This window comes from Natator depressus, chromosome 2 (genome assembly GCF_965152275.1).
Source record: "Natator depressus isolate rNatDep1 chromosome 2, rNatDep2.hap1, whole genome shotgun sequence".
NCBI classification, from domain to species: Eukaryota; Metazoa; Chordata; order Testudines; family Cheloniidae; genus Natator; species Natator depressus.
This window is the reverse complement of record NC_134235.1, coordinates 178638369-178660791: the sequence shown is the minus strand read 5'-3', so window position 1 is coordinate 178660791 and position 22423 is coordinate 178638369. Positions and strand designations below refer to the sequence as shown.

Below are 22423 nucleotides of genomic sequence, written 5' to 3'. Positions count from 1 at the left end.
TTGGATTGAAGGCAGTGACACACACAAGCAGAACTGAAGATGTGGGAGGAAGATATAACACTATCAAGGACAAGAGGAATGTTGCAGGCAGAGAGGTGGGGGATCTTGGTAAGGGACAGAGATGAAATTGTGTTTGAGGATCCACCTCCATATATACTGCTGTACCGTAAGTGCTGAGTTACCTAAGACACAACAGCAATAGCAGCCCTTTCTCTGAAATGTCTTCCTTTTGAAATTGTATTGGATCCATATTTCCTGAATTAGAAATTTATATAAATGAAACAATTATCTTTATCACATTGATATGTTGGAAGATATGTCTGGAATATGTAATTGGACCGGTATGCCATTTGGCCAAGGAACCACAGGGAAAGGCAGACAATTTGGGAAGGCAATGTGGTCAGATGGATAGGATACCAGATTCTGAGTGAGGAGATGAGGATTGGACTCTGTTCAGGTGAAAGGTCACCAAACACTCAGTGTCTGACCTTGGGCAATCACTACATCTCACCGTGCCTTAGTTTCCTCATGTGTAGAAGAGGAGTAATGATGTTAACTCACTTTTCTAAGATGCTTTGCTTTGCTATGCAGGCTCATACACACTGTGCTGCCGTGGCTTCACCATTACTGTGGTTCGAACTAGCTAGACCACAGCTAGCTCAGGTCCGTCTATATGTGCTGCAATCACATCTCTGATTGCAGGGAAGACATACACTTTGTGTTTACTATTACTATTATCAAGTATAAATGGGGAGTATTTCAAGGACAAAAGTGAACTTTGCCTATCTTTAGTGACAAATTCTGTTCTCATTCATACCTCTCTAATTCCACTGAGTTTAAAAGGCACTGTATCTGTGTAAATGAGGGCAGGATTTTGCCCTAAGGATCTATCCTTCTGTTGATGAGTTCACAGAACTTCCCCTTATATTTATGGCAATTCCTTGTGTGCACTGAGCAGAGGTTTCAGAAAAATGTTTTCTTTCCAGCTTTTCCTTGTCACTTAAATTTTCTTTGGGTGTACTTGAAAAAAACTATGTATATTCATAACCCTCCAGTAAAGTTGCTAAATTGCCTATTTTTTATTACTATATATTTTTATATAATTTTATATTGAGAGGGGGGTGTTGTTTAAATTGAAGATGTTCCCCTGTGGAGGGTCTTTGTATTTCATCTTTGTGTGTTGATCATAACATGTGGCACTCTAGACAGCCATTCTGTTCAGAACTGAAAAATGCAAAGCATTTTCTTTAATGCTACCAGTAAGGTGGGGTTTTTTTTGGTTTTTTTGGGGTGGGGCTTTTTTCCCCTGCAAAGTGCAACTCTGAGCCCCATCGAGTTCTTCAAGTGACAGAATCTTTTGGAGGATAAAGGAAAAAAATGCCAGTCTTTACTAGTTACAATAAGTATTTCCAAACAATTTAAAAGGCACAAAGTCCTAAAATATTTACTAATGCACATCAGTTACAATATTCTGCAACCATGTATTGTGAATCACATAATAAATGTATCTCAATTACTATTGTCATGGCAATTACTGACAGAATCACTCCATAATTTTAAAAAACCATTAATTGTATCTATCATATTAATGAAATATTTGCAGAGTAAATTATACTATAGTAATGCAGGTGGTTCATATGTGTAATCCAAACATTTAAACCAGATAATTAAATGAATGCATTGCTGTAAAATGGTCAGCATGGTATTTCAGTGATATCTTAAGAAGATACAGGAGATGTGATCCCTGTCCATTCACAATTGATTTAATGTCTTTTCTATCATATCACAACTAGGTGCATCATGGCTTGTCCTGCCTTTCACCATATCGTAATGAGAAATTGCAAGAGATACAAATGTAGCCATGTATTCTGCCAAAAATCTTGTAAATCTCTGTAAAATCATCTGATATCATTATCTGTGTCTCGGGTAGATAACAATGTACAGCAGCAGAACAAGAGCCAAAGGCTTTAGTTTAAGTGTCTTGCCCCCCAAAATATAGGCAGTCTCTAGTTATTCATCAGATTAAAGATTTTCAACAGAGCAGAGCTACCCCCATCGGCTACTGCTGCTGGGCTGGCAGTAGCAGCTGTCTCTTACCATTATGCCCTCAGGAAGCAATGGCATTTGCCAGCAAACTCCCTCTGTGTCTAACTCATTTCCTACATTCTCTTCTTTCATTTGCATAGTCAACTGGTCCTTATGCCTCAAGAAAATCAGGAAAGCATCTGAGGAATAAGTTGTTAGAAATGAAGTTTTAAAACATCACACCAGGAGGTGCATGCACAAAGCCTCATTATATTCCCAACGGCCTGCCAACTCATGAGAACATAACAGAAAAGTGAGACTCTCTGTACCAACTGACAATGCTAGAACAGAAAGAGCAGCTTCCTCCCTCATATTTCAGGAACTTAGTATATAAAACTCAGTGAAATATTTCTGCAAGCCCACTTTCCCTTACAGCATGCTCACAGTTGGGCAGGCACTTACTCATACCACAAGTGCTAGAAGGAACAGGATTTTAAAAATAAGAGCTGCCTGCCTCTATTGTTTTCTTTCCTCCGTCTCCTTCCCATCTTCCCTCCTAGAGTGTGCTGGGGAGCCTCAATTGGTCAAAATAACCAGACATCCTTAGGGCTGAGGACTTCCCTAGGGAGCCCTTTTTGGCATAAAGGCTTTTGTATAAGTGTTGCATTTGATCACTTGTCCGTGCTCAGTTTGGCATCCCCAGATGGGAGAGCTGTGCAACTCTCAAGGGCAGTGTTGTACTTCAGCCTTTGTTGCTCTGCAAAGATCTGACACAGCTTGTTTTCTTTAAAGGACTGGTTGACACTAGCCACCACAGAGTAGTAGCAGCCATTAGCTGCTGGAAGCCCTCAAATATGGCAGTGGGGTCAAGTGCCTGCATCTTTGCACAGGCTAGTTCAGTAAAAGGGTGGTTGTAGAGGCTGGTTGCTTTTGATTTTTGTGAGTCTTGGCCTCCTACTTACAGCTGATGGTGTGCTTGTGGGTCTGCTGGTACTGATGCTCTCCTTCACCTAAGGTTGTACTTACTTGCCTTGGCACATTGTGGTTTGGTGATGAGAAAGTCTCCCTTCCATCTGAGCCATGTTACTTCTTACCTTGGATTTTCTGAGTATATACAGCACTCGGATTGTGGTTGATGTAGTTTCCCAGCAATATGGGGAACCCATCCATCGATGAGCAGTTCTGCACTTGTCAGACAAGTAGCATAAGTTCAACTACTGGTGTAAATGGAAAAAAATACTCTCACATCCATGATTTTGTCCTTATTTGTTGTTCCAGGTGTTGCACACTGTTCCACAGCTGAAGTTGGTTGCCTGGTTGCAATAATACAGAAAGCACGCTGGGAATCTCCTACAATCTCTCTAGTCCCCATAACCCTTCTTATCCCACTGATAGAACCAGCTTCTTTTTCCCCTCCCAGAAGGTATGTGAACTCTCACAAACTGGCCCAGTTGCCCCCTCTGGATTGGTACCAACCTTTTGTGAGCAGACCCAACTGCTGGATCCCATGTGCTCCTAAGCCAACGGGGTCTAGGCAGCGTTGGGGCATTGTTTCTCACTCTGATTCTCTAAGGGTATGTCTACACTGCAATCAGGAAATGTGATTGCAGCATGTGTAGGCTAACTAGATCAAAGCTAGCTCAAGTGACAACAGCAGTGAAGCCACTGTAGTGTGAGTGGGGGATGCTTAAGTATGTACTCAGGGTCCTGGCAGGGTTAGTCGCGATGCCTTGGTGTCGCTGCTGTTGTTATTTGAGTTACTTTAGGCTAGCTAGATCAAAGCTAGCTCGGGTATGTCTATAGGGGCTGCAGTCACTCCTCCCACTTGCAGTTTAAATATGCTGACAGGGTATGTCTAGAGTGCAAGTGAAGGTGTGATTGTAGCCCAGGTAGGCATAGCCATGCTAGCCTTAGTCCAGTTAGCACAGGTAACAATAGTAGTGTAGATGTGGCAGCATGAGCTAGCAACCTGAATACATACCCAGGCTCCCCAACAGTCTTGTACTCGGGTTGTTAGCTCATGCCATCATGTCTACACTACTATTGTTACAAGAGTTAGCTAAATCAAAGATGGCCTGGGTATGCCTACACATGCTACAATCACACCTGCGCTTGCAGTGTAGACATACCCAGAGGCAAACTCCCAGATGCAGTCCATGTGTCTCTGCACCCCTTCCTTGGGATATCAGGCTCCAGAGCCCAGCCGCCTTTACCCCAGTTAGGCAAAGGAATTTCTTAACCACAGATACTTCAATCTTAAACTGCACCAAAGAGTTACAGATCTTTGGAAAATAACATACAGTCCTGAATACAATTTCATCCCTCCTGTGAGTCCATAGGCTAAGCAGCCATTTCAGCCTGCTCTCTCCTCCAGCCCTTTTCTTCTGGCATGTGGCAGTGGACTCCTTCTTGCTTAGAAAAGCAGCCAGCTTTCGAACCAGTCTCTGTCCCTCCCGTTACCCATGTGCTTTCGCTGGGGAAATAGGCTTCTCCCATGAGTACAGAGTCACTCAAAATCAATGGTCCTACCAGCTGAACACCCATTGTTCCAGAAGGGAAATGTTTTCAATGTAGATGGCTTTCCTTGGCCTGTGACAGCTTCTCAGACATAATCTGACTAGTAGATGTAAAGCCCCCATCACAAATTGGATGCTCAAATCCACAATGCAAGTCACAATAACCATGAGTGTTACAATCTAAAAGGAAGCCCCTGGAACAAAATGGCATTCACAAAAAAAGGTGGAGTTCACAGTCTGCCACGGACATACCCCCAATCTGTCACATGTATCTTTTGGAACACTCTGAAAATAAGATGTGATGTCAGCAGCATATCCTCCTTGCCCTCTGTCTGTGGAATTGCTCTGTCAGCATTTTCACACTACACAGTTACCTCAGGGATTGTCTCTTTCCCCATGCTATACTGCCACAGCAGAGGCACTTGAGCTGGCTCCCCCTCCTTATAAAAGGGAGGGGACAGCTGGAAGGATATAGACTCTGTGAGGGCTCTGGGACTTCGGAACTTTCTCCCCCCACCACCACTCCCTCTGCCCACTCTGAAATAGCCTGAATCTGGTGACCTTTAGGTACGCAGCAAAAGGGCTGAGGGCATGCATCCCACAACAAGGAAGGAATGTAAAGGAGATTTTGTAGATGGCTGGCTGAGTTCTTGGTTGAAATGACTATTGTATTGCTGCTGGGATTTTGTATTATTAGTTACTTGTGAGGCCACCTAGAGCCTTGGATAGGCAGTTTTTTATTATTTCCGTCTAAATACATGCACTGCCAATCCCTACCATGGTATTTAGGTGTTCTACAAGGGTTCCAAAAGCTCGAGAGTCCTCCCTTCTCTTCTTGTACCATCTGCCACTCCACAGGAAATGTGCTGGCATTAATTTATTTACTCTGTCGTTATGGTCATCATTATCTTCACCTTCACTGTCTTCTCTCTCAGGAGAAAGAAAACTCTTCTGTGTGTCACCTGCAGGTAACCCTCCTCTCCAGATTCACTGACCCCTGCATCTCCCTGTGGTAGCACAAGACCACTGCCCACATCAGCTTTCACTTCTACCCTTTTCACACTGCCTTACATGCTGAGAGTGCTTTACATTAGCTAATGCAGTCGCACAACTCCCCCGTAGTGCAACGTAATGCAGTGTGGGGCCAAGTACCTTCCTAGAATATATGTATATTAAAATTGTTGTTGTGAGGCAGTTAAGTTATTCAGTCCAATTCTCACAAGTGCTTTTTCAGCCTCAATTTGTATAAAGCATATTAGTTAGAACGTAGCCTTCTGCAATGCTTTTAAAATAAAACCAAGAGAGACATGGTTTCGATCACACACTACCATCAATTAAAAAGTAACAAAGCCCTGCACTTTGCCAATTAAGAATTAATGGGTTATATAAGATGCCAAGAAAACGTCTTCCAAATTACTGCTGAATTTTCAAAGTGTGACGTGTGTGGATGTTTTCTGTAACATACGTACGTACATAGAACAGCCATGATTTTTAAATGATTGCCTAAATTTAGGATCCGAAGTCCACATTTAGGCACCTAAATAAATGGCCTGATTTTCAGAGATGCTGAAGAAAGGTCACCAGATTCAGGCTATTTCAGACTGGGCAGAGGTAGTTGGGGGGAGGGAGGAAGTTCCAAAGTCCTAGAGCCCTCACAGAGTATATCCTTCCAGCTGCCCCCTTCTCTTTTATAAGGAGGGGGATCCAGCTCAAGTGCCTCTGCTGTGGCAGTATAGCATTGGGAAAGAGACAATCCCTCAGGTAACTATGTAGTGTGGAAATGCTGACAGGTAGAGCAATTCCATAGACAGAGGGCAAGGAGGATATGCTGCAATAGCTCTCACGGAGTTCCAAAGGAGGTATGGGGTGCCCAGCAGTCTTGAATATCTGCCTCCTTATTTAGGTGGCTCAATGTGGATTTAGGAACTTAACGTTAGGCGCTTACTTTTGAAAATATCGGCTAGCTATATGTGTGTGTGTATATATATATATATCTATGGCATTAGCTATACCTACACACCACACAATAGCTGAAAGATATTTTTATTTTACATTTTTATATTGTGGTGCATATACAGACATCTCTTTATTTTTATTCTTTGTAATTGGCTATGCAGTCCAACAGTCCATTCCAGATCTGGCAGCAAGTCATCTGTAGTGTCAAAAACATTTTGTGAACTTTAAACAGGTGGAGCCTAATCCAAACGCCACTGAAGTCAATGAAAGACAACCATTGACTTCAGTGGGCTTTGGATCAGGCCTGTGGTGCTTACAATTCTGGAAGAAAAAAATAAACGGAGTCTTTCTTTTTATGGTTTTTAAACATTTATTTTCGACCTTCATTTCAATAAGCACTAGCTGACTTCACATGCCTACAGAGCATTCTGCAAGTGATTCTGCAGATTGACCGGGATCCTAAAATTGAAGCCATATGGAAACTTACTGTGCATATTAAATGGCATGCAGCCGTGTTAACAGCATTTTGATTTGTGGCTGCAAGTAATAAATGAATTATATTAATTTTGTAGCTGCAAGCTAATTTCTCCAGAATTACTTTTTAATAACCAGCACTATGTTCACTGGTAAGATTTAAATACATTTAGGAACAAATCCGAGGATTTTCTGCAAAAACAAGTAATGCTAGATTATCATTTTGAGACTCTGAGTTTGTTTAATAATTCCCTCTTCACCAAAACAGTTTTAGAGAAACTGCTGCACATCAACGGAGTGACTTAGGGCCAAATTACCTACATGTGTTGCAGGAATAGAAGTAACCTATGTGTGCAGTGGGAGAACGAAGCAAAGAAGGTAAATTTAGATATACTCCACATTCTGTACCACTGCAGCTACACCTTTCAGTTTTAGTGAAGCTATGGAGCTGGCTGAGGGGGCATGTGGGTTTATCCCCCACATGGATGGTACTCTTTGAACCAATGACCCATCCTTCGTAGTATATTGGCAGCTTACCAGGCACATAAACCTTGGTTACAAAAGAGGGCATTTAGTAATGCGCTTGCAGTTTGGAATTGCTACTGCCTGAAATATAGGCTCAAGTATCTTATCTTGCATGCCTTAGTCATGCGGGAACAGGATTAATGTTTTATCAGTGACTCTACTGATCTTATAACTTGCATAGAACTAGGTTGAATGTGAGGGAGAACTTATGTTCTGCTAGTCCGGCACAAGAAGAAAATGCAGTGCATGACCCCTGTATAAGGAAGATACTGCATTTGGACAGATCTCATTGTCAGGCACTCATGGAGGCACTAGGCAGTTAAACTGAACTACTGAAGAGCTTTTGCATAAGGCTATGCCTGTTGTAGAGGCCATTACTCATGGAGGATCCACCATCTTATAGAACACGCTGACATCTGTGTGAGTACCTGAGGGTACAGGAACTCCATGATTGAGTAGGATGCAGATGTATTGTACAGCTACATGTCTCCTCTAGGGCATCTTTTGCAGGCTCAGCTGTGGTGAAATGCCGGCTACTCCAGCATGAAGGCTGAAGTAACTGTTACAGGCTGGATGACCTGTTGTGCAAAACAAGTGTTTGGTAGTATGACAGACTGCTGTTAACAGCTTCAAATTGGGGTCTGTGGAAGCCAGCACCATGGTCATTTAGAACATGTAGGGAACTGGGTGTGGTTAAGGTAGAAGGGAGTACTTACACATGCTGGTAGCCTGCTGAGTTAATAAGGTAATTAGTTCACCAGCTGGAGAACCCAGGAAGGAAAAGGGGCTGTATAAAAGGCTAACCAGGGAGCAGGAAGGGGCTCCTCATAAATGCTGCTAATGTGGTTGTATTGTACCTGGGGTGTAAGAAGGAGACAAACAATAAACTCGTGTGGTGAAGGTATGCTGGTGGTCCTGTGCACTGCATAATTCCCCAGGACGGCTTACCAGCCAGGGGTTTTCTGGAGAGGAAGGGGGAGCCTGTATTCACATACATAATAAGGAATGGGGGGAGGGATGTCCAGGACATGCCTGCTGTCCACGCAGGACCCACCAAATATTCAGCCTGTGTACCTTGCAGCATTTGCTTCTGTGAACGCTGCAGAGATGGATCAGTGTGCCCATGAAGCAGCTCTGACCGCACACACCCAAATTGCTTTGTTATTGGAAGTGATGAGCAGTGATTCTGCCCAGAGCTGTCACGGGGGCACTGGGTACATTCCAGCACTGTACTATACTGGCATCTAGTCACCTCCCAGTTAGAGAGTCATTTTTTGGATGGGACCATAGTGACAGTTGCAACCCTTTCCATCTCAATCCCTGTTTTTAATCATTCTGAACAACTGCCAGAAATTGGCCTGAATTTATTTTCTGCCTCTTCATAGGGCAGACATGATACTATATTCTTACAGTTCTGTTCTATTTCTAAAAATAAATGTTAGGAACAGGAGCAGGCCTGAGAGGCTGCTGTGACCATGATGGCTGTGGTTAGTTATAATTCTCTTGCTGTCAGTCTTTGTAGCTGAACTCTGGGTGGCTGGTGGCTAGGCATGCTCAAGGGAGAGATTCTGCTTTATTAAAACGCTCTAACTCCCCTTCCATCAGGCTCTCAGATTAGTGCCCTTCAGGCACTAAAATTGGTGTAAGTGCATTTACTCAGTCAAACATTTTCCTGACTTTTGGTTGGGCTTTCCTGCCTGCGTGGGATCTGCTTACTGGTGTTGGTAAGGTGGAAGTGGCCTAGCTGATGTGATTTGTTTATCTGTTGTGGGAAGCATTTCTCTCTGTGTGTGAATTTTTCTAAAATTGTGTCCAGATGCCAAGGCAAAGGGCATCTAATACATTTTAATTAAGGGTGAAAATTGAGTTCACTTTGCAAAAACAGAGAGAGGGCTTTGCATGGGTGATCGACAAAGCATCCTCCCTCAAAATCTAGAGACAGAATGTGGATCCCCTATAGTACTTAGACAAGCTGTACCACCATTATATCAGTCTATGGGCAGAAGTAGCTTCTCTGTGTGCTGTATCTCCCTTTGCATGGGGTTGTAGTCCAATGTCTCCTGCCGTTCCCTGGCCCACTCACACACTCCTCTTCTGGTCTCTGAGGGAGACCCCAGAGTAGGCTCTCTGTTTTCCAGCCCTCTGCCCAGCACAAATGTCATTTGAGCTGCAATTTGAACATTATGTAGCTGCTCATGGGTCTGTGAATAATTGACATCAAAGGTAAGGGAAAGTTTACCTTCCTGCCTGCTTTAGGACCCGGCTGAAATCACTGGCAAAATGCCCATTGTCTTCAGCAGGACCGGGCACTTAGTTTCCTCATCTTGTATGTCACAATTTACATTATAAACCCTGGTTTTCAGGGCTAATAAATCAGTATTTTGGGCTTAGAGTCCATTGGTTATTGCCCTTTTGTTTTTCAAAAATACAATTTTGATCTAATAAAGCACTCAAAAACTTAACATTTCAGGCTCTACATTTAGACTCATGTGAAAAATATAATTTGGTAAGTTAATAAGCTCCAATTCAGGAAAAATATCTGTTTGGCATCTACTCTGCAAACAGATGATTTTTCAAGGCTTCTGCGTGTTTGGTGCCGGTGGTGGGGCTTTCATGTTCCCGAGAAAAAGATGGATTTTAAAATCGGTCTGTTATTCCCAATATCAGATGCTTTTAAAATGTCCCCAAATACCGCCAAGTCTCAGTGGACACCAAAACCAGAATATGATAGAGGTGACAATCCAGCTTGGTTTTGTCTGGTGTCTTCAATACTAATGGCATCCTAGAATTAAGCAGATAAATTTAGAATTAAGATAAATACAAATATAATCTTATAGGGGAAGTTTAACTAAGAGGAACAGCTCTGGAGAAAAGCCTTCTTGGAGAAGCTCTATGCACTACTATGTAACAACTTCTGTGGATGAGGCTGAGACAATAGCCCATTTTAGGGCATAGATCATATGGCCACTGTTTGCTTGCATGGGGTGTCCCCCTTATTCCTCATTCTTGGCATAAATAAATAATTAATTCTTCACAGGCTATGTTGCTAACAAACTTGGCTTCCCTACTCCCTCCAGGTTATTCTTGCATATCCTTGGAAAAGGCTCTAGCCGAAGGGGCCAGCCTTTTACTGTCATGATGTGACAGAATTTTGCGAGCAGACCTGGCCATGTCTGTATTGGAACACAGAGCGTCAGGAACTGGGAACCTTGACTCCTAACCCCTTATAATTTAGTTCAGCTTTGATTAAGTAAGATGCAGCAGGGCTGTCCTTGAGATTCAGTGGTATTGTACCAACTGTCCTCTGGGCTGGCCTGTTTCCCTCCTGGATAAAACTGAACCTGCCTCTATTGTTTAGTTCTGGGTCAGATCCAAATTCATGTTTTTTTGACTCTGATGACATTTCATACAGAGTGATGGCCTCACAAATTTCAGGCCAAGATTTCTGTTGTGTTGTCCTGACATTTTGTGAGGCCATCTTGTAAGCTTTTGATATTGTCAAATCAAAACTGATTTGACCTTGACCATGGACGATAAAACAAAACCATAGGCTAAATGTAATCCAGATCATAATCTGGAATATAAACCCACGCAGCTAGCCTCTAATTTAGGGAGAAATCAGGTATTTGCTTCTGTGTTGAAGGATTCTGCCATATGTTTCAGTGGGTAAAGGGGATAAGAGGCGAGTAAACCAAGTACAGGTGAGAAAGGGAATCACTGGTATGAAAAAAACTTTGCCTTTATATGTGTATATATGTGTGTGTGTGTGTGTGTGTGTGTGTGTGTGTGTGTTCATTCTCTCTATACCTTTTAAAGACCTCCTTGCATATATCTATGAAGAGAAAGAGCACAGACAAGTCCAAAGAGAGTAAAGCCAGGAGGTTTTCCAAAATGGGTGCATGAACATGGGAGGGTGACGTGGGTCTAGACTCCATTCAGAGCTTGGCAAGGGAGGGATTAACCCTCTTTCTCTGACTAGAAGAGTGCAGGGAAGGCCAGCTGTGGGGCACTAATTAAATCTCACCCCAGCACACTGAGGGCTTGTCAACACGGTGGGGTAATGGGCCCTTGGAGGGTCTGAGATCTAAAGTGACTAATGTGTTGTGCGTTAATCAACCCACGTACCCTGCTGGTGCACATTAAAAGTTCCCCGGTGTGCTTTCAAGAAGTGATGTTTAAAACAGTGCCATGTTAAAGTGCACTAGGGAACCTTTAGTGCACACCAGCAAGGTCTACACAGACCAATCAAAGTGCAACACATTAGTGTGCTTTAGAAATCAGATCCCCATAGTGTGCATAACCTCACCATATAGACATGCCCTATAAGAAGGATGTTAGAGGTGAAGGATTAGAGGAACACAGAAATTGCCATACAGAAACAGATCTGTGGTCCATCTAAGCCAGCATCCCACCACTGACAGTAGCCAGTACCAAGTGCTTCAGAGCATGGTGTCAGAAGAACCTTGAAGTAGGCAGATGTGCGGATAATCGGTCCCCTATATTAATGTGTATATGTGTAGGAGAGAGTGTCAAATCAAGGGAATTCCTTCCTCCAATATTTCTAGTCATTCAATAACTTACCAGCCAGGGGAAGTATTTTTCCGCTCTGTTTAGGATTTTTCTATGACTTGCTTTATCATTTATTGAGCCTTGGTTGTACAATTTGCAGTGCCTTGAGGAAGAATGGTGCCCTCACAGAGCTACCAGAATGAGTAATCTGGCTGTGAGTTGCCTCTCCTCTGGTCCTGTCATGGAGTTTAGTGAGAAGAACGGGACTGGCATTGATTTTCCTCCTTCCCTCCTGGTTCTGTGGCCAGAAGGAAAGCTGAACCGTCCCCTGAGTTACTGAGTTACCATAGGGCCACAGAGCTGGAGGCCCCCGAATTGCAAAGCCTGAAGTGTTCCCTTTTGCTTAGCACTGGCCCTGCATTTGCTAAGTATATTGTGGCAGGCATTTATTTCCCTCTGTACATAGCTTTGGGGTCTTTTTGTAACTTTCCCCACAACTAACACACATTCACACACACACACACACATTTTCACAAATATACCATTGTGGAAAGCGCACTTTGTAGTGCTCCCCTCTGTCTCTTTGCTGTTGAAGACAAACACTTGAAAATCTAAATGCATAAGGCTTCTGTTTCCACCCAGCTGGGGAACACTCCATAAAGGCTGGGTGTTTCTGGGTTCTTTTGCCACAGGCGCAGTGTGAATTGTGGGTGCCTTTTCCTGGCTCCTGTCTTGCAATGCAGTGGCAGGATGATATCTAGACATTGTGCCAGTAATTGCCTGTTTCTCCTCCTTGCATTCAGCTCGTTCTTCCTCAAATGTCCTTCTGTCACCTGCTTCCATTTTGTTGGTAAATATTATTTGGTGTTCTGCATATCTACAGAAACAGCTACTAGACAAAGGGTAGCTTCTCCCTCCCCTATTTCCCAAACCTCCAGTATATTCAGTGCAAATGACCTTGATGTGATTTTTGAGGTGGTCAAAAAACAAAATCTTTTTCGGCACTTGGTCCAATATAAAAAGCTGCTCTCTGCCATTTTCCCTGTTTCCTGTCACTGATAAAAGATTGAAATAGGCCCTAGCCAAAACTGTGGAACCAACAACCCTGAGGTTTGGACTGAGATCTCTACATCTGTAGTGATAGGACACCTGTCTCTATTATGGATTCTGACAAAGCAGAGCCCTGGACCCAAACCAGGCTCCAACTTCAGATTTTAGGACATTTGGATCCAGATCCAAATTTTGTGGTTTGGGCCCCTTTCTAATTAAAGAGAAGCATTTATCAGAGATCGGCCTAGACCAGGAATTGAGCATGTTAACAGCTAGAGCTAGCAGTGAAATTAGGAATGAGGCAAACGGTGCAGTTAGCAGGAGAAATCAGCCTGCTCCCTCCATAATAAAGTGAGGGTCCAAAGTTCATCAGCCATTACCAAACCATTATCTAGGGCTGTGGTTCAGTCTGTGGTTGGTCCAAGTAATTTGCTTGTGGTGTTTGTATAATATATGTATAGAATTTTTTATTTTCAGTAACAATTCCTCACAACTCCTCATATACACTGTACCAAGCAAAGTCATTCTGGTCCCTTAGAAGTGAATGCTTGTCAGTAGAGTTTGTATTTACACCTCTAAAATCAGAGGCCTTGTCTACAGGCAGAAACTGCACTGGTTTAATTTCAATCAGTTTTTAAACCCGGTTAGCTAATCCAGTGCAAACTGCTGTGCCAACACTTAGGTCAGTTTAAAAAGGTCTTATTTCAAGTCATCGGAAACCTGTTCTTAATTGACTTAGCTAAAGTGAAATATACCTGGTTTAAACAGAGCTAAGAGTATCCACACTGCCTTTTGCACCAGTTTAACAAAATCAATGTCAAATTGCACTTTTAGTTAAACTGATGCAACTTTCTCATTAAACAAACCCTAAATTTAACAGCAAGCAGTGGTCAGGGAATCTGTCAATCTATAGACCCTTCCCCAACCCCTATTCCCAACATTAATTCCAGATGCCAGAGTTGCTTAAAGACAACTCAGTGCTATTTGTTCACTCATCTGTCCCTGCATTGTACTAGGCTAGAAAGTTGTCTGGAAATACTACACTTTACTATCTTTAATGAACATATAGCTGCTTCTGTTTAAGGATATCTAAGGTGTGCCTATATGCTGGTAAGGTACGTGTTTGAATGTGGTATGTAGTAAACCCTGATAATTGCCCATGGTTTCAAAACCCCAATGTAATCAGTAAGGCTGTCCAGAAAATAATGCTGTGCAAGAAAAAACAAAAGGCACCTGTGTACTGTGCAATAATAAATATCAGGCAAAATACAGTATCACAGCTAATAGATGTACTTTATGACTGGAAACATCTATGTTTAATCGCATTTAAAATATGTAGTGAAAAAACCACAGTAATACATTTTTATAACAAACCCTTACATCTGAAGTCAGTATAATACAAAAAAGTGCTGATACCGTTGTATTATTATGTTAAAGTAACTAATGCAAAATTTTGACAACATCTTCGAAAATGTTATGTAGCCCCTATCAGCAAACACTCCAAATTTTATGCAGAATAATTCTCAGAGGTGATCACCTATATTTTTCTTACCCAAGAACAAAACAACCCCCCCCCATCAAAGAAAATAATTTTTTTGCATAGCTTTAAATATTGCTGCACTAACTCCCCTGCATCTTGCAAGACCATCTCAATTTAGGGACAGTTCTTTTAAAATTCAGAATAATTTTTTAAAATCCAGTTCTTCTCAAATACATAATATATAATTTCTAATAATTATAAATACATCATTTTACTCATCTGATTTTAATAACATGCATTTGTATAGTTACTGTACAATTGAAACAGACATTGACTTTAGACAGTGTGTATGCGTTTATGTCAATTATATTGTTTAGACACACTGTTCAATGAATCAAGCGAATAGGGTGGAAAAAAAGAATAAGTCTCTGGTTAGAAACAATTTCACAGTGTTTACAGACAAAAAAACAAAAGGAAAAATATGTATAAGAAAAAGGATTTATTAGTACATAGAAAATTCCCACAATAGTTGAAACACACTTTAGAAACTAGTAAACACGTTAAATAGAGTTGTGCCCATTATGCAGTGCACAAGCATCTGCTTTGTCTTAATTAGACGGGGAGGTGAATGACCACTGTTTATTTTCATTTTCCTCATTAATTATGAAAAACTGCATTTAATTCATCTTGCATGGTGAGAGACTGGCTGCGCAGATGTAAGTCATAAGGGAAGTGGCTCTCAGTAGGCAACCTGAACATGGAGCTCTGCCCAAGGGGACCCCTGGGTGGCACTGCACAGTAATGCATGCCATAATTGTAATTTTTGCCATAGTCCAAGGCATCTTCTTGCTTCAGGGAAAATATCCCATTATAGTTAATTGGGGGAGGACTTAAGGGACCTTCAAACTGTGGGCTGGCACACTCGGGGGAAGTGCTTTCATAGAAAGATTCGTAAGCACTGCAGTAATTGTAGGGTTTCATAGACTTGGAATTGTCAAGAGTTCCGTGCCCTGGGGGAGTGCTGAGCTCAGGACTGTGATAGGGAGGATAGAAGCTGGAATATGGTGACCTTGTGTGATGGGCACTTTCCCCCGTCTGACCCATCAAGAAACTTCTGGCATTCAGCTGCAGGCATCCTGCCACCAAGTTTGTAGTTGGCTGGGATAGACCTTTGCACAAGTTTTGGACGAACGTGAGCAGGTCAGGTCTCTTGCCAATACGCAGGATTTCAGAAAGAGCCCAAATATAGTTTTTGGCTAGTCTTAAAGTTTCTATTTTAGACAGTTTTTGTGTTTTTGAATAACAAGGGACCACTTTTCTTAAATTGTCCAGAGCATCATTAAGGCCATGCATCCTGTTCCTTTCTCTAGCATTGGCTTCTTGCCGCCTGAATTTGACCCTTTCCACTCTTATCTTGGTTGTCTTTTTTTTTCTAAGGCCCCTCCTTCTAGGCAAACCATTCTCATCCTCCTCCTCTCTGTCTTCTTCCTCCTCTTCTTTTTCTGTGTCTTCTCCAGTGGCCCTTTTGATATTCTTTCCTCGGAGTACAATCTGTTTTGAAAAGCTTTCTGGCTTCTTAATTTGCTTTTGGTCCTCACTTTCTCTGGAAAACTTTCTGCACATCTGGGATTCTGGCATTACAACAGACTCATCAAATGGTAGTGTTAACATGGTTCTATAATCTTAAGTTACCTGAAAGAATGCCAGCACAATGTTTAAATGTTTCCATTTGTAAAGCTTGTATACTTACACAAACAGCGTCACATACCTTTCACTTGTGTATATACACACGTACATGTATAAAATACACAACACAATTTTCTAATAAAATATGTTTATAACTTGCAAATGTTTTTTCTATTTATTTTTTTTAAAAAACGAGCTACCAAAATTATAAAAACATCAAAACATGCATTATATCATCACTAAACTAAGCAAATTTAGTACGAGTAAATAAAGAGTAAAACTACGTTTAATCGTCATAATCAACTCCCTGCACATTTGTATTTTTTTAAACAAGCTTTTAGAATCCCCAACACTGTGGAATTTAAGCAAATGCAAAACATGATAAAACAATGCGGAAATTTCATTAATCCAAATTCCCCTGGGTAAAAAATGAGAAGAGAGAGACCAGTCTTAAAAATGAAACGTGCTGTATCTCTATTAACTGACAGACAAATATTTTTTTAAAATCACCTATTAACTTTCATTTTGAAGTTTGTTCACATGCATTCTTTCATGGATCCATACATTTAAGTCCAGTAAATTGGAATGGGTTAGAAAGGATTTAAATGGAAAAAAACCTAAGACAAATGAATCATTCAGTGACTTAATTAAAATGAAGTGAGGTTTTCTAATGATCAATATGAAAAATATATGAAACCGAGTATTTATTTCCTATTAGAAAAAAAACAGGAATGATCTAATCCTAAACGTATTTCATATAAAAAAGAGTTAGAAAATAAATTTTTTCTCTCTCATTTTTTAAAGGAAAGATTCTAAATTAATAGTACAGTTTTGTTGTTGGAATGAACTTGTTTTCTTTTTTTTTCTTTTTCAATCAATCAGGGTTAAAAAACCCAACCACCAAAAACAAAAACAAAAAAACCCCTCCACGCGTTAGCAGTGTTTATGTTCTGCAAGAATCAGACATCTCCCTCTAGCTAATATCTGACAGGAATGGGCTGTGGATTCTGACTGCAATTGTGCACGTGTGTTCAGAATCCAGAATGAAATGAAGAAATAATTTTCTTTTTGAATTGTTGTTTTTGTTTTCAGTCTTGAAGCAGCAAATACTTGGATCCACTGTCCTCAGAGACAAGCACAAATGAATGCAGAGACTTTTTAATAGAACAAAACTAAACAAAACCCCCTAATAAAAGACTAACTGTCTTAGTATTGCCTATACACTTGCAGTATTGCATAATCCCAGTGAAAGTATGCAGTTACATCATAAGAATGGAATGCTAGGAGAAGTTATAGGTAGTAAATAGCATACATAAAATACAAGACAATGATACTGTATCTTTAAACACTTGCATGCACACACAGCCCCAACTGAAATATATCTTTATTTATATTACCTTAGCTTTTTATTTCATTCAATACTCAGTTTTCATTTTTTGCCTTCCAAATCTTTTCAGTCTGAATGTCGCATCGTCTCCTGGAGTCTAGATCTGTGTATCTCTGCACTATCTCATTGATCTCTAAAAAGTGACATTGATGCCAACTGCCAGAGCTGGTACCCATGCCATCTGCTAGTGACGTCACAGGGCAGAGAAAACCATGTGATCCTTTCTCCTGGGACCTTCATTCTGCACTGATCATCTGGCATCCCTGTAAGTGGGTACCAGCATTCATGTATCAACACAGAAGGTTAGACTGATAGGGGGAAAAAAATCTGTACCAGCATTTTACATACAGTAGGTGCATTTCTACTGGATCTGCCTCTATTTAACAGGCAATCTATATAGATAGCCATGCCAACATTCAGTTTTATCTGTACCTACAGATACAGCTACTCCATAGTTGTTAATATGGTATTACTTATTAAAAAAAGGATTGTATCATATTGATCAGAATCCCCTTTGTGCCCCATGGTACCTATAAAAAAGCAATTAAGGGACAGCTGAAATCAGAAAGAAATGTATGTACTATGACACACCTAAGCAGGTTTAGCTCAAGTGTAAGAAGTCACAAAAGTAGTTCTTGCTAATATTATTGTGAGAAATCTATGTGTGTGGTTCAAATTGCTGTGTGCTGCTCGAGAACACAAAATAACGGAAGAGTGTGTCCATTTGGGGTCTGTGTGAGAAATCTTCTGGGTTTTTTTCTTCAGGGACTTTTTGCAATAATCCTGAAAAAAAAATTGAAATCAGAAATATATTCTGAATGGTTCAAAAATATAATATTCCAATGCAATGCATGCCCCCTGCAACATCAGAAATTAGTGTGTTGCCAAAAACACATACACACTCACTTTTCCCACCTCTGATAAAATGCACTAGCTGCTTTCATTGTGATGCTTTTGTAGTCTTTCCCCTTTGCTTACTTTCTGTGTGTCTTGCCTTCTACTAAATATTTCCTTTGAAAATTAAGAAGTCTTTTCTGTCTTAAAATTTTAATTACAGTTTTGTTCTTCCTTCCTGATTCTCTTACCTGTTTTTCCAACTGGCTCTTTTCCTACTTTTATACATTCTCTTTTCCTATTCTCATGTTCTCTCTCTCTCTGTCTCTTTCTCTCCTACTGTCAGCTCTCTCTCTCCTGCTATCTGCTCTTTCTCCCTTAACCCTTTTGTCTCTCTCATCAACAACAGACAAGAAACTATTAAATAAAGCTGACAAAGCCCCTCAGCTAAGCCTTGCTATAGCACTTGTGACAAACTCTACCTTGTTTTTAGGAGAGAGACGTCACACACAAGCAAAATGTTATCAAGACTTAAGAACGGACTATCTTATGTAGAAAAATATTTCGTCTTTAATATTATCGCATTTTATTGCTTTTTAGTGACTAAGTAAGCTAAAAAGTGAGAGACTGAGTAAGCTTTTAGTATTAAAGTAATCTCTGGCAGGGCTGCTATTGTTATGGGTCTGTGTCAGCATTTCCATTATAAATCCTGTATTTGAAGGGTTTATAACTCGTCTGCTTTAATTCACATTGGGCCCAAGCTTGCCATTAATGTTCTCAGCCCTGATCCAATTATTTTTGTTTTCACAAAGTTTCATTTAAATGTGTTTTGGACTTTTTTTTAAAGAAGAAGGCAGAAAAATTGTGTGTGTGTGTCAGTCAATTTCAGGAACCCTTTTATTTTCCCTTCAATTACAAAAAAACAAAACAAGACAAAACAAAAAAAACCCACAAGCAAACTTTTCTTTTTTATTGCAGTGAGAAATCGCAGGCCATTAATTCTTAATCTTGAGTGGGCCTATTTTTAAAAATAAATATATTTGAAGTGGCAAAAGTCTTAAAACTTAAGTAGCTATTGCAGAAGCACAGCAAGTAATGTACTACTCGCACACTCATTTCATTCTATATTGACTATTACAATCTGTATAATAGAGCAGAGTGTAGCATCCCTTTATTCTCAACTGGAATTTATGTATTAAGATTTATATTGTGAAAGGTCCTAGGTATTGTTAACCTTTTCACAAATTTTGCATACTGAGAATATTACAAAATGCACAATATTCTAAATATGCAAAGTCCTGAAGCACTGTTTCAATGCATACTAAAAATACTATATAAAATCTAAGAAAAGGTTGACATTGTAACAGCTGTGTGTTAGTGGAAGAACTGTAAAATTTCTGGTCACAACATCTAGTCTCCAAAAAACACATTGTCTAAGATATTTTGCACCCCTTCTCTCTGTTAGACTATTTAATAACAAAAAAAACCCTGTAAAATCTATTTTTGCATGTATTTTATGCTACCACTAAAATTAAAATAAATGAATTAGGATGTGGGGAAGGATTCAGTTTTGCAGACGCTTTAGCCATCATTTGGCCGCTTTCATATTTTCAAATAAATTGTTAAGAAACAAAATAGCTGTGATATCAAGGTTTAAAAAGCATCCACTGTGTGTGCATAATAACTTTTCCTAAGGATTTTTACTGTGCATTTTGTATAATGGTTATATGAGATGCAAATGTGTACTGGTGTTAATATGCATTCACAGCATACACCATAACTACTGCGTTGCTGTCTACTGTGAATGCCTGTTAAGAATAATAGGCTGGTACGTGGTGCTAAGGCTATCATATGTACTCCTGAGCAATATAGACTTTTTTGTCATTTTGCTGGTTTAAGCTATCCCTTTTCCTCTGGGATTACAAAGAACCAAGCAGCGTTTCTGTAAGAAACAGTCATGTGGTTATGCCATTTTTAGAAACTGTAGTGGTGTGATGGGGATGTACAAACCCTACACTGGGCCCAGAAGGGTTAAAGGGCAATACTGCCCCTTCAGGCCTGCAGAGCATGCTCCAACTGGAGAGGAAGCTTAAAAGGGAACCACTTATCTCACAAGGGTTAAGGCTGGAAAGAATGACAGGCCTATCCTGAGGGCTCCTGGATGGCTACTTGCTCAGCCCAGTTGGGGCTGACGGTTTAGTTGTCTTTTCTTTTCTTTTGCTTTCTGATATTGGACTTGGAGACTTTGCCAGAGAAGGATGGTAGGAAGTGACCCGGGGAGGCAGCTCCTCAGGGTGCTCCAGAGTGTCCAATGTTGCTGTCTCTCATCGGGACCTGGGTGGGAGCCCCGTGGAGTGGGGGCTACAAACTGTCCACACCCCCCCCCCCCCAGCAGGGAGAGGGTAAGGATGTTGAAAACCCTCAGATGAGTCGCATACAAAAGTTAGGAACTGAACCAAAGGCCCTCCTGCTGAAAGGCGAGAGACTGGAAACCAGGTGTGCTCACCACTAGGCGACCTGGCTCTCTGGGACTCTACTGCAAGGGGATTAATATCATTACTCATAGTTTGTCATGGTACATTTGGAATTTATTTTTTTCTTTCATACTCACCAACTGGGGTTGTCATATTTTTGTTACTGTAACTTACTGATACATTTAGAGCAGCGGGTCCCCATAAAAAGTAAGCAGTTTTCAGAGGTATGGTGCAAATGCTTTGGTACGGCAGACATTGTAAATATATAGGTGACACTCTGATCAAATTAACATTACAGGACAGTCAATGTTCACTTTGTAATGGCAATCACGGTTAAAGAATTTAAATAATTGGAAACCTTCATTGTATTTTTCACATTATTTTCACCTTAATTCATACAGCATTTCCAGACTCACGGACTTGTTTACTCTGTGTACCCATTTGGCTATTTCTCCCTTACTTTAGGGTCCCAGTTTTAGGATTAGACAGAGTCTTTGCTCAATGCCCATTATAAGAAGAGCTGTGTAGCTGCAAACCCAAGGAGGAGCCCTGGGATGGAACAGTGACTTCCTTTCCCAGCGGAAGAAGTAATTAGTGCAACCCTATAATGGTGCATACCTTGGCCCCATACCTATAACTGTTGGTATGGGCCAAGATACTGCCCAGTCTCTGCCACCTCCTGCTCAAGGTGAAGGAGAAGAGTACAAGACGTGCAGCTCCATCTCATCTACCATGCTTCAGCCGCAATGTGAAGAGCAGTAATGTGGCCACACAAAGGTGTGTGAATAGATCTTACTCCCCTTTACTCTCTGGCATTGCTGCATTAGAGCCACACAATTTGCTGCTAAGTTTTTTGAGGATTGAAAGCGTTGGTGGTGTAATAAACATAAAGAGAGAATCTTCTAAGGCACTGATTGGCTCGGCCCAATTATCCCCACTGTTTGTTCAAGCAGAGGGAACCGTGGAGGGGGCAGGCTTCTGAGGAGATGCCTCTTCCTCCATAAAACTGGAGCACTCATTCCCTGTGGATTTCCAAGAGCTGTGGGGCTGGCAAGCCACACTCCGGGCTTTTGGAAACATCTCCCACCTGATAGGACAATCACTTGGAAACTCAACAAGGTCCAGCTGTTGGTTTTTCTGACCCTTCCTGTTGACTTTGTGGGAGAGGATCATCCATTCCCTAATGACTGACCACACACTAAGGACCAAAACGGAATCAATGGGAGATTTGACTGAGTAAGGACTGCAGGATTTGCCTAGAAGAGCACAATAGCACATGCTGAGATGAACAGCTTATTTATAACTGCACAGCATGCTCTAAATTAAATGCAAGACACAAGGCTATAAAGCAGTTAAATTAACATTGAATTGATAGAACCACAGAATAAAACCTAATGAAAACATGACTGATGTCAGCTTCTGTTGGACAGGCCCATTTTAGGAGATTGTAGGGTTCGTCATAGGGGGAGCTGGTAGCACCTGTATATTTAGATTTTCATTTTACACT

General features: G+C 41.0%; 1 protein-coding gene across 1 annotated transcript; it reads right to left on the bottom strand.

The window, feature by feature from the left end:
- Window positions 1-14404: 14404 nt before the first annotated feature.
- Window positions 14405-18076, bottom strand: NEUROD6 (neuronal differentiation 6). The gene is made up of 2 exons (XM_074943258.1): window positions 17619-18076; window positions 14405-16227 (listed from the first exon to the last, which is right to left on the bottom strand). The coding sequence occupies exon 2, from the start codon at window positions 16204-16206 to the stop codon at window positions 15193-15195; it is 1014 nt and encodes a 337-aa protein (XP_074799359.1). The 5' UTR covers window positions 16207-16227; window positions 17619-18076; the 3' UTR covers window positions 14405-15192.
- Between the last annotated feature and the right edge of the window lie 4347 nt (window positions 18077-22423).

Coding starts and splice junctions, on each gene's coding strand:
- NEUROD6 (XM_074943258.1), bottom strand. CDS start 16,206: ATGTTAACACTACCATTTGATGAGTCTGTTGTAATGCCAGAATCCCAG.